The 15,359-nt window shown below is 44.9% G+C and overlaps 1 protein-coding gene across 2 annotated transcripts in view; it reads left to right on the top strand.

Moving 5' to 3' along the window:
* Trappc9 (trafficking protein particle complex 9) overlaps window positions 1-15,359 on the top strand; it is a 464,527-nt gene that overhangs the window by 55,612 nt on the left and 393,556 nt on the right. For both annotated transcript variants that reach the window (XM_032916426.1, XM_032916420.1), the window contains one exon: window positions 3,047-3,190. In XM_032916426.1, coding sequence (XP_032772317.1) covers window positions 3,047-3,190 — 144 coding nt within the window. The remainder of the gene's footprint in view (window positions 1-3,046; window positions 3,191-15,359) is intronic.

Here is a 15,359-nt window from a genome sequence, read left to right as displayed (position 1 = left end):
TCTTTACAGAACTAGAAAAAAAAACCCATAAAATTCATACAGAAACAGAAAAGACAGCTAAAGTGATCCTAGGAACAACAAAACAAAACAAAACAAAAACAACCCTCCCCCCCAAAAAAAACAAAAAAAACCCCTGGCCTTACAATATCTGACTTCAAACTCTACTACAGAGCCATAGTGACAAAGACAGTATGGTACTGTACAGACACGGACATATAGACCAATGGAGCATAATGAAGGACTCAGAAATAAACCTACACAGCCACAGATGTCTAACTTTTGACAAAGGTGTCAAACACACACATTGAGAAAGGAGCCTACTTAACAAATCGTTCTGCAGAGACTTGATGACCACCCTTAGAAGAACAAAGTTAGGACTGCATCTCTTGTTCTGCACAAAAATTAATTCATAGTGGATCAGATATCTTAAAGAATGAGTCGCTGAGACTGCTAGAAGTAAACAGGAAAAATATGTTAAGATATCAGTATAAGCAAGAACTTTGGGAATAGAACCCCAACTCAAACAGAGTTACCCCAAAAGTTGGCAAATGGATACCATGAAATTAAAAGGCTTCTGTATAGCAAACAGAACTGTCATCAGGGTGTCCCAGTCTGTAGAATGGGAGAAAACCTTGCCAGCTATGCTTTAGACAGAGCTTAAGATCTGGAATATGTAAGGTTCAAAAATTAAACATCAGGGGTTGGGGATTTGGCTCAGCGGTAGAGCGCTTGCCTAGCAAGCGCAAGGCCCTGGGTTCAGTCCCCAGCTCCGAAAAAAAGAAAAAAAGAAAATTAAACAGCAAACCCAAGTGGCCAATCAGAAATGGGCTGACAATCTGAGCAAGGTTGCTAGAAGAAACACAGATAGCCAGTAAATATTTTAGAAAGCATTCAACATTCATATTTCAGAAGGGCAATGCAAGTCAAAACTTTGGCCCTCCATGTCATGCTGCTCAGGAAAGGCAACAGCCAATGAGGGGACGGTGTGGGGAAAGAGGAACTCTTTGGTAGAGATGTAAATTGGTGTGGCCACTGTGGAAATCAGTATGTATGGGTTCTTTTTTTTTTTTTTTTTTCTTTCTCCCGAGCTGGGGACCGAACCCAGGGCCTTGGGCATGCTAGGCAAGCGCTCTACCACTGAGCTAAATCCCCAACCCCGTGTGTATGGAACTACCATATAACCCAGATTTGTCATTCCTGGCATAGATGTGAAATATTTTACCATAGAGTTGCACATCTGTGCTTACTGCTTCTCTAGTCACAATATCAAGGAAATAGACCAGCCTAGATACCATCACTTGATGACAGATAAGGAAAGGGCGGCACACACACATAGTTTTGTTCTATTCAGCCAGAAAGAATAATACATAATAATTGTGTCATTTGCAAGAAAATGGATGGAATTAGAAAATATTAAATGAAGAAACCCATGCTTAGAAGACACACAGCACATATGTGTTCTTTTTCATAAGTCTACCCTGCCTTCTAATTACTACATATATGCACATATGCAGGAGTATAGGTAGAGTTCAGGAAACTACAAAGGCCAAGGTAAGGGGAAAAGGAGGTTTTTTTAGGAAGTCAAATAGCAGGGTAACAGAACACATGTGACATGGAGAATGGGTACTGAGGCTGGAACATACAAGTGAAGAAGCCAGGCAGGGTGAGAGGGGAGAAGAGCAGGGTAAGAGAGGACCAACCAAAACCAAACATATATGAAGTGTCATGGGGGCTGGAGAGACAGCTCAGCAGTTAAGAGTGCTCAGTGCTCTTGTAGAGGATCCCAGTTTGGTTTCCAGTGCCCATGTGGGGACTCAAAACCATTGTAACTCTAGTTTCAGGAGAATTGAAAACCCTTCTCTCACCTCAATGGTTACCCAGCATGCATGCGATAAACACACACACATAAGATAATAAATCTAAAATCAAAATAAAAGACCCTTAAAATGTCACAAGGAAGTCTAGTACTATGTATGCTAATTAAAAATTCTTCATGTGGGAGTCTTTACATCCCAGTGTGTAGACTCTTGGTATAAGTGCACATGTACACGTGTGAGTGTGTGCGTGCATGCATGTCTCTCTCTCTCTCTCTCTCTCTCTCTCTCTCTCTCTGTGTGTGTGTGTGTGTGTGTGTGTGTGAGATTTGGGCTCCCTGTGGACCATCTGCTAGTGAGACAGTCCCTAGGGAGGTTGGGGGTTGCCAGGTAGTTCTGCTTATGGCAGACCTGCAACATGTCTGACTATACTTAGTCATTTTCCCCAGTTTGCCTGTGCTCCCTAGAGTCTCATGACATTATGAGGGACCCCTGTGTCCACATCTTCTTTCTGAAAAGTTTTAGGATGGAAAATCTGTCGAGTTAGTAACTCTTGCCAAAAGGAGCCAGAATCATAGGATTCTGCATTCTTAAGGAAACGCTTTTAAGTGGGCTGTGTACCATCTTCCTACCTTTACGTTCAAATGTGCTGGGCCGTTTGGGAAGGAGGGCCTGCGGGTCCTGGGTGACCTCGTTATGTATTTATCTCTCCACTTCTCCTATGCTTCAGAGCAGTGTGGCTTTCAGAGTAATCTTCTTGATTGTTGATTGTGATGGTTCATCCAGGGTCATCACTTGTTGAGAAAATGTCGCTCCATTACTCAAATGCACTGGGAGCAATCTTTTCTTGGAAGTGCATCCTGGTTATTTTAGTGGGCTGCTTTGAAGTCTTCATAGAAGAGAGAAAGGATGGTGGAAGGCCGTCTGCCGTCTGTTTTAGTTTTCTTTCTACACTGGGGTTGGAACCTAGGCCCTTGCCCATATTAGGCAAATGTTCTACCACTGAGCTCTGTCCCCGGCAGAGACAGTCTTGATGTATGAAAAATGTTCTTCTTTGGCAGCACTGTACTTGGGGAGGGCCGGTTCTGGGTGGTGGGGCGGGGTGGTAGCAGTGGGGAGGGCTGTAGTGGCGGTGGTAATTGGTCTGTCTGTTCGAGTTGATGAGGTGCTGTCTGTGAGCTGCCACATTTCACACGTGACCTTGAGTTCTTGCTTCCTGACCTTTGCCACAGGTACACACCGAGGCTGGGCTGCCGTTCAGATGCGTCTGCTGCATGAGCTGGTCTATGCCTCCCGCAGGATGGGAAATCCCGCACTCTCTGTTCGGCACCTATCCTTCCTTTTGCAGACCATGCTGGACTTCCTGTCTGACCAGGGTGAGTGAACATGAACGTTTTTTCTTTCCAGGGAGCCCTGGGTGTGGCTTGGGGGGTGGCAGGTCTTCATTTCCAGTTCCGGGCTGGTGGTGGGTACCTGTTTCTGCTCTTAGCCATTTTCTCCACATTCCTTCTTGCTTACCCACACCTCTTCTTTGGGTTTTCTTCTGGTTGTCCTTCTGTGAACAGGCCCTTCCTCATCTTAGCCTCCAGCCTAGGTGCTGTGTTTGTTACTTTGTCTCCTGACCAAATACTCGACACGAAGCAACTTAAGGGAGGAAGGGTTTTATTCATTTATATTTTCTCATGGTGTGAGGGCATACTGTCAATCATGGCTGGGGAGACATGGTGGCAGGCGATGCAGCTGTCAGGCCTCACCTCCACACGTCTTCACAGTGCAGGAAACAGACAGGACAGGAAGTAGTCGGGCTACAAGTCTCAAGGGCCACTCCTCCAGTGACTCCCATCTTCCAAAGATTCCACAGTCTCCCAACTCAGTTCCTGTAGATAAGTTTTGCATTCAAACCACAGTAGGTTCCTTGTACTTGGGGACATTGTGTAAAATGTGAGCGCCAGCATGTGGTATGTGTGTGGGGACTTGTATTCAAGTCCTCAGACCACAGCTCTGTGGGTTTTCACTGCCTGGATAGTCCAATATCTGTCCTCTAGATGGACGTGGAACACGCAGAGGCTGGCAGCCCCTAAGTGCTCTCCTGGCCATTGCTGCGTCCTAGAACTTTCTGTTTGGCTTCTGGAACCACAGGCAAGGGTGCCATGCTGGTCTAGGGCCCAGTACCCGCCCATCTCCCCAAGTTGCCTTTACTGAGCTTTCTCCTCAAGTGTCTTTACTCACTGATAGTGGGTGTTGCCCCATTTCTGGGGTTCAGTTGTCATTTTGTAATTCAGCCCAGGCCTGTTCTCTTTGCAGCTTGTGCGATAGCTCACTGTGGTGTTCCCTCGGCCCCAGAGTCAAGTCATCAGAAGTGGGCTCTGTGGCTTCCCCATCAGACCTGCCTTTCTACCTATATCCTCGGCCCCGATGGTATGGGGCCCATCTGGTTTCTTGAGAAGATACCCTCCGCTATGATGTAGGTGTGCAGGACAGTGTCCCTGCTGTGGTGTAGTGTAGGACAGTGTCCCTACTGTGGTGTTGGTGTGTAGGACAGTGTTCCTGCTGTGGTGTAGTGTAGGACAGTGTCCCTGCTGTGGTGTAGTGTAGGACATTGTCCCTGCTGTGGTGTAGTGTAGGACATTGTCCCTGCTGTGGTGTAGTGTAGGACAGTGTCCCTGCTGTGGTGTTGGTGTGTAGGACAGTGTCCCTGCTGTGGTGTAGTGTAGGACATTGTCCCTGCTGTGGTGTAGTGTAGGACAGTGTCCCTGCTGTGGTGTAGTGTAGGACATTGTCCCTGCTGTGGTGTAGTGTAGGACATTGTCCCTGCTGTGGTGTAGTGTAGGACAGTGTCCCTGCTGTGGTGTTGGTGTGTAGGACAGTGTCCCTGCTGTGGTGTAGTGTAGGACATTGTCCCTGCTGTGGTGTAGTGTAGGACAGTGTCCCTGCTGTGGTGTAGTGTAGGACAGTGTTCCTGCTTTGGTGTTGGAGTTCATTAAATGGATTTTAGCTTGGTTATCATTGACTTAACAACTAATATCTACATATAAGTGTACACATACCACATCTACCTTTCTGGGTCTGGGATATCTCCTCACTCAGAGTGATTTTTTTTTTATAGTCCTACCCATTTATTTGTGAAATTATTGGTGTAATTTTTTTTTAATGGCTGAATAATATTCTATTGTATAAATACACTATATTTTCTTCATCTATTCTTCTGAGACATGTAAATTTTAGATTTCTGGCTATTGAGCAAGTGACCCAGTGGTAGGATGAAGCATCCTTTGGGAATATGCCCAGGAGTGGGATAGCTGAATCTTGATGTGGACTGAGTTCCATCTTCCTAAGGATCCACCACACCGATTTCCATAGTGGCTGTACAAGTCTGTGCTTGCACCAGGATGGATAGATGTTCCCCTTACCCTACATCCTTGCCAGCATGAGCTGTCTCTTACACTCTAATGTGTATACGATGAAATCTCACTGTGGTTATGATTTGCATTTCTCTGATGAATTAAGGATGTTGAACATTTCTTTATATTTTTCTTGGCCATTTGAGTTCTTCTTTTGAGAATTCTCTGTTTATATATGTATCCCATTTTAAAATTGGGTTCTTTCTCCCTCCCTATCTCCTGTCTTTCTGTCTGTCTTTCTGTCTCTGTCTCCCTCCTTCCCCTTCCTTCCCTTTGTCCCTTCTTCTTCCTTCTTTCCTTCCTGACTGCCCTGGAACTCACCCTATAGACCAGGCTGGCTTAGAACTCAGAGATCTGTCTGCCTCTGCCTCCTGAGAGCTAGGGTTAAAGGTGTGGGTCACCAACGCCCAGTAGGTTGTTTATATCTAGTTTTCTGAGTTTTTTTTGAAAGGTTCTAAGTTTTATTACTAGACAAACACCCTAATTTAGGCATGAGCAAGTCTCCAGATTAAAAAGGTTGAAATCCATCTTGTAGGACTGATTGATGACCACAATTCAGTATAAACCCTCAGTCTTGCCATTGTGCGAATGCTTACAGACCCAGCTTCCTTCTCCTCCAGTGTCTTCTCCTAGAGTTGTACCAGTTTTCATCCAAATCCACTGAAGAATGGGACAATTTGTTTCTTGGCCAGGAATTGCTTGATTCTGAAAGTCTTGTGAGAAGACATGACGAGAAGCTGAATCAGGCATAATGCTCATGATGGTGGAGGAAAGGAGAGGAGTTTTTCCAGTTCTTAGTAAATTTTGGATATTAGCCCTCTGTTAGATGTGTAGTTGGTGGAAACCCTTTTCCAGATACCCTTTGCCTTAAGAAGCTTTTCAGTTCCATGGGGCACCATTGACTGCTGATCTTGGAGCCTGTACTAATGGTGTTCTGTTGAGAAAGTCTTTTCATGAGCCAGTGGGTTTGAGGCTGTTCCCTACCGTCGCTTCTGTCACGTTCAATGTATCTAGCTTTACGTTGAGGTCTTTGATCCTTTTGGAGTTGAGTTTGCTACAGGGTGCTAGGTATGGATCTGTGTGGATTCTTCTACAGACTTGGCTTCACAATCCAATTTAACTATTACCATTTGCTGAAGATACTTTTTTCCAGTATATTTTTCTGGCTCCTTTATTAAAACTGAGGTGTCTGAGGGTATGCGGATTTATGTCTGGGTCTTCAGTTCTGTTTATTGACGTCTGTTTTAGTGCCAGTGTCATGCAATTTTCAGTACTGTAGCTCTGTATTATAACCTGAAGTTGGGGGAGGTGATACCTCAGTAGTTCTTTTATTATTCACACATTTATATCTATCTGTTTTGTGTGTGTGTGTTTCCATATGGAGTTACATATTGCCCCCTTTAAGATCTGTGAAGAATTGTGCTGAAATTTTGACGAGAATTGCAATGAATCTGTAGATTGCTTTTGGAAAGGATGGCCATTTTTACTCTGTTAATTCTACCAATCCATGAGCATGGGATATTTTTCATCTTCTGATAGGTTCTTAAATTTCTCTCTTCACTTTATTAAGTTTTTTTTTTTTTAACCATATAATGGTTTGGTTAGAGTTAGCCCAAGATACTTTATATTATTTGAGGCTATTGTGAAAGGTGTTGTTTTCCTGATGTTTTTCTCATTTGTATAGGAGAGCCACTGATTTTTGTGAGTTCATTTTTTTTTTTTTTTCGGGAGCTGGGGATCGAACCCAGGGCCTTGCACTTCCTAGGCAAGCGCTCTACCACTGAGCTAAATCCCCAACCCGGTGAGTTCATTTTTTAAAGAGATTTATTTATTATATAGAAGTACACTGTAGCTGTCTTCAGACACACCAGAAGAGGGCATCAGCTCTCATTATAGATGATTGTGCACCAAGATGTGGTTGTCAGGAATTGAACTCAGGACCTCTGGAAGAATAGTCAGTGCTCTTAACCACTGAGCCATTTTTCCAGCCCATGAGTTCATTTTGTATCTAGCAGCTACTTTGTGTTTGTCTGCTGTAGGAATTTCCCAGTGGGATTTTTTTTTTAGGGTCACTTATGTATACTATCATATCATCTGCAAATAAAGACACATTAACTTCTTCCTTTCCAGTTTGTATCCCCTAGATCTCCAGCAGTTGAATAGTATGGACAGCCTTGGGACAACTTTGTCTTGTTTGTGATTTTAGCAGAATTGCTCAGAGTTTCTCTCCATTTAAGTTGATGTTGGCTACACTGACTGGTTTTGTGTCAGTTTAACATAAGATAGAGTCATTAGAGAGGAAGGAGCCTCAGTTGAGGAAATGCCTCCATGTTATCCAGCTCTAAGACATTTAGTGATTAATGGGAAGGGCCCAACCCATTAAGACTATAAGAAAGCAGGTTGATCAAGCTTCACGCAGCACCCCTCGATGGCCTCTGCATCAGCTCCTGTCTCCAGATTCCTGCCCTGTTTGAGTTCCTGTCCTGACTTCTTCGGTGCTGAGCAGCGATGTGGAATGTAAGCTGAGTAAATCCTTTCCTCCTCAACTTGCTTCTTGGTTGTGGTGTTTTGTTGTAGCAATAGAAACCCTTACTATAACATTGGCTGTGGCCTTGCTGTAAACAGCCTTCATTATGTTGAGGGATGTCCCTTTCTATCCCTAATCTCTCCAGGACTTTTATCACACAGGATTGTTGGATTTTGTCAAAGGCCTTTCCTTCGTCTAATGAGATGATCATGTGTTTTTAGTCTTTGATTTGTTTATATGGTGTATTACATTTATTCATTTATATATTCAACCATCCTGGCATTCCTGGGGTGAAGACTTTTTTTAGTGAGTGATTTCTTGCATGTGTTCTTGGATTTGTTTTGTAAGTATTTTATTCAGTATTTATACATCTATGTTCATAAGTGATATTGGTCCATAATTCTCTTTCTTTGTTGCATCTTTATTGTGGTTTGGGTGCCAGGGTAACTGTGGCCATGTAAAATAAATTGGGCGGTGTTATCCCTGTTACTATTTGAAGAGTATTGGAATTAACTCTTCTTTGACTATCTGGTAGAATTCTGTGCTAAAACCATGTTGCCCTAGGAATATTTTTGTTTTTTGGTTTACTGACTTTTAATGACTGGTCTATTTCACTAGGGGTTACAGGTCTGTTTAAATTGCTTTGTTAAGTGGTATCTATTGAGAAAATGATTAATTTCTTTTAGATTTTTTTAATTCGGTGGAGTACATGTTCTTATGGTTCTATGGATTGGCTGTTATATTTGCAATTTCATCTCTAGTTTTGTTAAGTTGGAAATCCACTCTCCAACTTTTACTTAATTTGGATAAGGGTTTGTCAATCTTACTGATTTTTCTCAAAGAGCCAACTCTTTATTTCATTGATTGTATTTTTTTTCCATTTTATTGATTTCAGTTCTGAGTTTGATTATTTCTACCTGTCCAAGTCCTTTTAGGTGTGATTTCTTCCTTTTGTTTTAGGTCTTTTTAGGTGTGTTGTTAAGGTAAAGGATCAGATCTCCGCAGTGTTTTTATGTAGATGATTAGTGTAAGGAACTGCCTTCATTTGTGTCCCAGCAGTTTGAGCATGTTGTATTTTCATTCAATTCCAAAAGTCTTTATTTCCTTCTTCTTTTTTGTTTTTTCGAGACAGGACTTCTCGTGTGTAACAATTCTGGCTATCTTGGAACTCTCTGTACACTAGGCTGGCTTCAAAACCACAGAGATCCTGCCACCACCACTTGGATTAATTTGCTTCTTAATATTGGTCTTGATTTATTTTTCATTAATAGTGAGTTGTTCAGTTTCCATGAGTTTGTAAGTTTCCTTTTTTTTTTTTTTTTAAGATATCCAGCTTTAATCTGTAGTGATCAGATAGGATATAGGGTGTTACTTCAATTTTTCTGGTATCTATTGTGTCTGAGTTGTGTCCCAGTATGTGTACTCAGTTTTACCGAAGTTGCATGAGGTTCTGAATGACTAAATGTTCATTTGCCCTTAGCTGAAGTCGTTTGTAAATGTCTGTTAGTTCTATTTCGTTTATAATGTCAGTTATCTTCAGCATTTCTCTGTTTAGTTTTTGTCTGGATGATCTGTTTATTGGCAGGAGTGGGGAATTGAAGTAACCCACAGTCAGTGTGTGAAGGTTAGCATTTGATTCTTAAGCTGTGGTGGTGTTTCATTCATGAGCTTGGGTGTCCTTGTGTTTGGTGTATAGATGTTAGAATTGCCATACCAGGACACAGTAGTAGCATATCATTGTCAAGTAGAGCTGGTCCCCATGCTGCCAGGAGGCTCAGGCAACCACTGGGGCAGCTTTACCCTATTGCTGCCTGCTAGAACTGTGTCCCTGTTGACCCATAGGCAGGGCCATTTAGCACAGAGCTGCTTACCCTGCTGGGGGGGGGAGGTGAGCACAGCCCAGCCTGTGGGCTACAAACATGATGGTTGGTTGTGCCTGGGGGTACTGGCAGTGCAGCTGCCTGTTGCTTTGGGCAAAGAAGCTTCTTTTGCAATGGTATTGATGACTGCAGACTCATAACTGAGAGTGGGATACTTTGAAGGCTTTTGTGGCAACTCCTTTCTCCTCAGAAGAAACAGTTCAGACATGAAGCTATTAAAGAGAGTTCATTAAAAAAAAAAAAAAAGAGTAATAAAGACGTGAAGTGTAGCTCTTCACAGTGGGGGGTGGGGGGCAGGGGAAGGATGCCATTTTCTTTAATGGGCTGGCCACCGGAAGTTTGACCATGCTTCAGTGGGCAACACAAATTGGACTTTGTGTTTGTTTGTTTGTTTATTTATTCATTTTAACTTTTGGGGTGGAGGGGATGAGCGTGGGAAGATGGTCCTGGGAGGAATGGAAAGCAAGTGTAATGGGGTACATTGTGTGAAGTTCCCAAATAATTGGAGGAAAATGAGTTAAAAAAAAAGAAGTGCAATTTTCTCTTGGTGGATTTTCCTTTGATAAGTATGTAGTGTCCTTCCCCATCCCTTCTCATTAGGTTTGGCTTGAAGTCTATTTTGTTAGATATTAAAATAGCTATACCAGCTTGCTTAGGTCTGTCTATGTGTGATGGTTTGAATGAAAATGTCCTCCACAGGCCCATAGGGAGTGGCAGTATTAGGAGGTGTGGCCTCTCAAGAGATGTATATCACTGGGGCTGGGTTATGAGGTTTCAGAAACTCAAGCCAGTGACAACCAGTGTTATTCCCTCTTTTGCTGCCCTTAGATCCAGATGTAGAACTTTCACTTACCACTCCAGCACCATGTATGCCTGCATGCCACCATGTTTCCCATCACGACAATAATGGACTAAACCTCTGAACTACACGCAAATTCCTTTATAAGAGTTGCCATAGTCATGGTATCTATTCAGAACAATAAAACCCTAACTAAGACAGTCTATTTGCTTGGAATATCTTTTTCCATCCTTTTACCCTGAGGTGTGATGCCTATCCTTGGTCAAAGGTGTGTTTCTTGGATGCTGCAGAAAGATAGATCCTGTTTTCCCATTCATTTTGTTAGTCTGTGTCTTTTTATTGGGGAATTGAAACCAATGATATTGAGAGATAGAAATAATACTGTTGTTGATTCCTGTTATTTTGTTGTTGTGGCTATAGTAGTGTGTGTGTGTGTGTGTGTGTGTGTGTGTTTTCCCCTCTTGATTTGCTGATCTGGGATTATTACTTATTTCTTTTGCTTTTGTTTTTGTTTTGATTTGTTTTGTTTTTGTGTGGAATTCTTTAGGTTAGCATTTTCCTTCTGGTGCCTTCTGTAGGGCTGGATTTGTAGCTATTGCTTAAGTTTGGTTTTATCATCTGATGTCTTTATTTTCCCCATATATTCGCTGGGTATAGCAGTCTGGGTTAGCATGGTGGTCTCACAGACTGCACTTTTCAGGCCCCTTTGGTTTGTAGAATCTCGGTTGAGAAGTCAGGCATAGTTCTCAAAGGTCTGCCTGAAGAAAGGCCTTTCCTCCTTGCAGCTTTCCATAGCTTTTCTTGTTCCGTACATTTAGAGTTTTGTATGCTGGGGAGGCTTTCTTTTCCAGTCCAGCCTATTTGGTGCTCTGTAAGCTTTCTGTACCTTGGTAGGCACGTCTTTTTTTAGGTTGGGGAAATGTTCTTCTATCATTTTGTTGAAAATATTTCCTGTGCCTTTGACCTAGATTTCTTCTCTGTCTGTTTTTCCTTTTTTCTTTTCCTCTCTCCCTTTCTTCCTCCCTCCTTCCCTTCCTTTCTTTTTCTCATTCTCTCCCCCCCCCCCCTCTCTCCTTGAGACAAGGCTTCTCTGCGTAACTTTGGCTGTCCTGGAACTCACTCTGTAGACCAGGCTGGCCTTGAACTCACAGAGATCCACCTGTCTCTGCCTCCTAAATGCTGGGATTAAAGGCATGTGCCACCACTGCCAGGCTATGGTAGATTTCTTTAAGGGATTTATTCATTTTCTCTTTAAGGCCTTCTATTATATCCATAAGGGTTATTGTAGTGTCTTTGTCCTGTGCTTCAGGTATGTTGCAGTATTCATAGCCTGCTGTGGCAGTGTCACCGGGCTCTGGTGGACACACGCTGTCCTGCTGTCGTGCTTTGACACTGGCATCTAGGTCCCTGGCAGGACCTGATATGATAGGTGCTCATATCAGGTTTTGTCTTTGTTCTGTGGGTGTTTCATTCCTTGCTTTCTGTTGCCCTCTCTGTTCTTAGGAGAGAGTGCTGGCTGTGTTGCCTGGTGGGGAATTCTCCTGAGATCCTGATAGTGTGGCCACTGGGGGTTATGGGTAAAGTGGGGGCTGACACTTAGTAATGGGGATAGCATATGGGGTGGTTAAGGGGTTCACAGGAGGGAGGAAAGCTGCACTCCACCAGGATCTGCTTAGTCCTCTGTGAAGAGATTGGGCTGGGGCAGAGTAGTAGAGAGGCCACAACAGGTTGTCTGCTTACAGAGCTGGGGATGAGACTGGGGATAGGACGTGGAGGAGAGGAGGGTGAGTGGAGATCTGAAGCTCACTGACCTGCTTCACTGGGGGCTGGCTTGGCTGGCGGGAGCTGGGGCAGGGGCTAGGGGAGGTGAGGAAGGTTGAGGAAGATCCTCTGACTTCAAGCTGAGGCCCATTTGCATTTGTTTACCTCCTGCAGCCCTCAGTAGTTGGGCGTCCTGGAAGCTGCTCAGCGAATAGCTCATTGCTGGAAGATTTTGTGACTTGGAGAAACAGACAGGGTAGGGTGAGCTCCCAGAATGCCTAGGCCTCTAAGTGGGATGACACAGCCTGGGTCTCTTCCTTCCTGCTCTATCCCTTCCTAACCATCCTCCCTGACTCTCTAGCCTGCCAGTGACTACCCCCAACTTCTCTGGGACTTGGTGAATGAATCCCTGACCCAACAACTCTAAAGAGACAGGACCATTTCAGGCTAGAATCTGTAGCCCTGCCTCTTCTCCTCTGCTTGGTCAGGACCCTGCTCTCTACGTCTTGCATAGCTGTGTGCTCCTAGTTGGTGTTCACGCGACCTCCTTTCCTTGTGCAGCTAGGACTCCTTGTCACCTGCTACTTGCTGGGTCTTGAGCTGCTCTCCTTGGCAGTCCGGACAGCAGGTCAGGCACCAGCCCCTGTACCTCAGGACTTCTCCATGCTTTGTCCCCCCTCTCCCCTTCAGGGTCTTTCACTTGTTCCTAATAGATGGTGTCCCCGCCCCCCCTTTTTTGGTGATTTTTCCTAATATATGCAACAGGCGTCATCCAGTATGTGCCCTGTATTTGCCACCAGTGCCTTCTCCTCAGAAGCAGCTCCGTTCTGTTTTGTTTTACAGCCTATCGTGTTTCTCAAGGGCAGGGGCCTTGTCATCCCCTTCAGGTGCCCTGTGGTTTATACAGGACATTGAAGCAGTTAGTGCTTGTTAGCTGTCTAAGCTTGGACAAGGGACCATTAAGTGGACTGATATCTCCACTTTCCTAGTCAGGATGATGAGCTTGACCTTCTTCTCTCCCGAGACAGGGACTTTGTCCCCGAATTACAAGACAGCATGGAGGGCAGGCGGGCCTGACAGCCTCACAGCTGCCTCCACACTTGACAGGAAGCGCTCTGTGTTTCTGTCATACTCATGAGCACGCACGCCCAAGTGCACGCACTCCCCCGACAGCACACCTGGACAACAGTGTTAACTGATGGCTGTCGCTCCTGTCCTGTGCCTGGGTGCCGGGGTGTGTTTGCCAGCATCTGGCTTGGATTCTTCCTTCTGGTGGCTAAGGAAATCCCAGAGAGGCCATGTGGAGAATCAATCCTACCTCAGCAGTTCCCTCCCATCCTTCTCCCCTCCTCCTCCTCTTCCCCTGTTTACACTTTTAAGACCTCTTTGCTTTTAACCTACCTGTGCTTGCTGTACTTATTCCTCGTGTGATATTTCTGGAAAGAGTGTGCCATGTTTGCATAGGGGTACTCAGGTGTTTGGCGGCAGGTCCTGCAATTGAAGGTTCTAACACATGTGTGTGAACGGTTTAAGTACAGTCCTAGTGTACCGTGCTGTACAGCCTGCAGCGGGTAAAGGTTTCATCTTCGATTTTTTGAGACAGGGTCTCTCACTGGGATTTGGAGCTTGCCGATTCGGCCAGGCAATCCCTGGTCTCCCTCTGCTGCCACCTCCCCGGTGCTGAGACTGCAAGTGCACACCACCACGTCCAGCTTTTCACCTGAGTCCAGAAGATCGAGCTCAGGTCCTCGTGTTGGCGCACGGCACACTTTGCCGAGCCGTTCCCCGAGCCATGGCTTTCATTTTGTTTGCCTTTCGGGAGTTGGGGTGAGGATCTTGTTGCACTATTGTACGACACTATGGCGGACGCATCTCTGTCCTCGGCTCTGTGGCAGGAGATAGGTTTACCCACCAAGGGCTTTTTCGGTCATTAGTTCCAAACGAACGTTTGTCTGCTCTTTAGACGTGTTGCCAAATTGCTTTCTGATAGGATTGATTGCATGCCAACGGCAGCACCCTAATCCATCACGCGCACGCAGTGTCTTACTGTTTAATTTGCATTTTCTTGGTGATTCTAAGGTTGATTATTTTTTCCGAGTTTGCAATTGAATCTCTCTCATGTGAGCCCTTTTAAGTGGTCCTGGTCAGAGAACAGCACCCTGCCTGTTGTACAAGTGAGATGCACGCCGCCCTGTTCTCCAGGACTAACCTAGGATAATGTTGAAGTAAGAAGACTCCCGCAGGCTAATGATCTGTGTGTCACCTGCCTGGACACAGAGGACCTGGGCAGTTACCTGAGCTCGGAAGGGTCCGGCCATCTCCTGAGAATCTGAGGCTGCCACATGATGAAAATCAGTGTTGACCATGTTAGGATAGTCTTCTCAGGATCATTTAGATTTAAAACTATTGCTGGAGCCCTGAGAAATGATTTCCCTGAAAGATTAGCTTCTAGTACTGATTAACAGTAGCATGGGAGACCGGCTTCCACATGTGTGCTGGGCTCACTGCTCTTGACTTACCCGGCCACGCTTTCCTTTGTCGACTGAGGCAATCCTTTTCTCCCTTTGTGGACCCACGGCAGCTCTGCGCTGGTGGACACTGGATGCTTTACTATGTATTCAGTGTTGGGAACTCCTAGGTACCCTGTCTTCCTTCTCACCTCTCTTTCTAAAAATATCCTTCCTTTTCTTCCAGAAAGGCAGTTTGGAAGAATAGGCATATCCTTGAGGGCCAATCCCACAATTACTCCCTGAGAAGTTAGGAGTCAGGTTGGTTAGGTCCAGCAAGACTGAGTGCCAGGGCATGGGTCTGAACTACCTGGGAAAAGAAATATCTTCCTATCCGACAGCATTGGTGGAGAAGTCAAAGCCACCAATGTAGCCACATCTTCCATGACAGGAGTCCCTATGAAGACTGACCTGGCTGGCTGTAGCCTAGACTGTTGGGTTCTGTGAGCCAGCTGGGTCTCTGGGAGGAGGGAGGAGCTGTGTAGGAAAAGCTTTTCCTCCTCAGTGTCACTGCGTGAGCCCTCACTAACTTTCCCCCGCCCTCCATCACATACCATATACTGCTGTGCCAGCCCCTGCAGAGCATCCTGGGAGGTGACTTGTTCCAGCTGAGCTAAGTGGACATGGTGATACAGATTTTAATTTCTGTCTCGACTCTCAAGCCTGGAAG

This window comes from Rattus rattus, chromosome 1 (genome assembly GCF_011064425.1).
Source record: "Rattus rattus isolate New Zealand chromosome 1, Rrattus_CSIRO_v1, whole genome shotgun sequence".
NCBI lineage: Eukaryota > Metazoa > Chordata > Mammalia > Rodentia > Muridae > Rattus > Rattus rattus.
The sequence above is the reverse complement of the archived record's forward strand: the minus strand, read 5'-3'. Positions and strand labels throughout refer to the sequence as shown.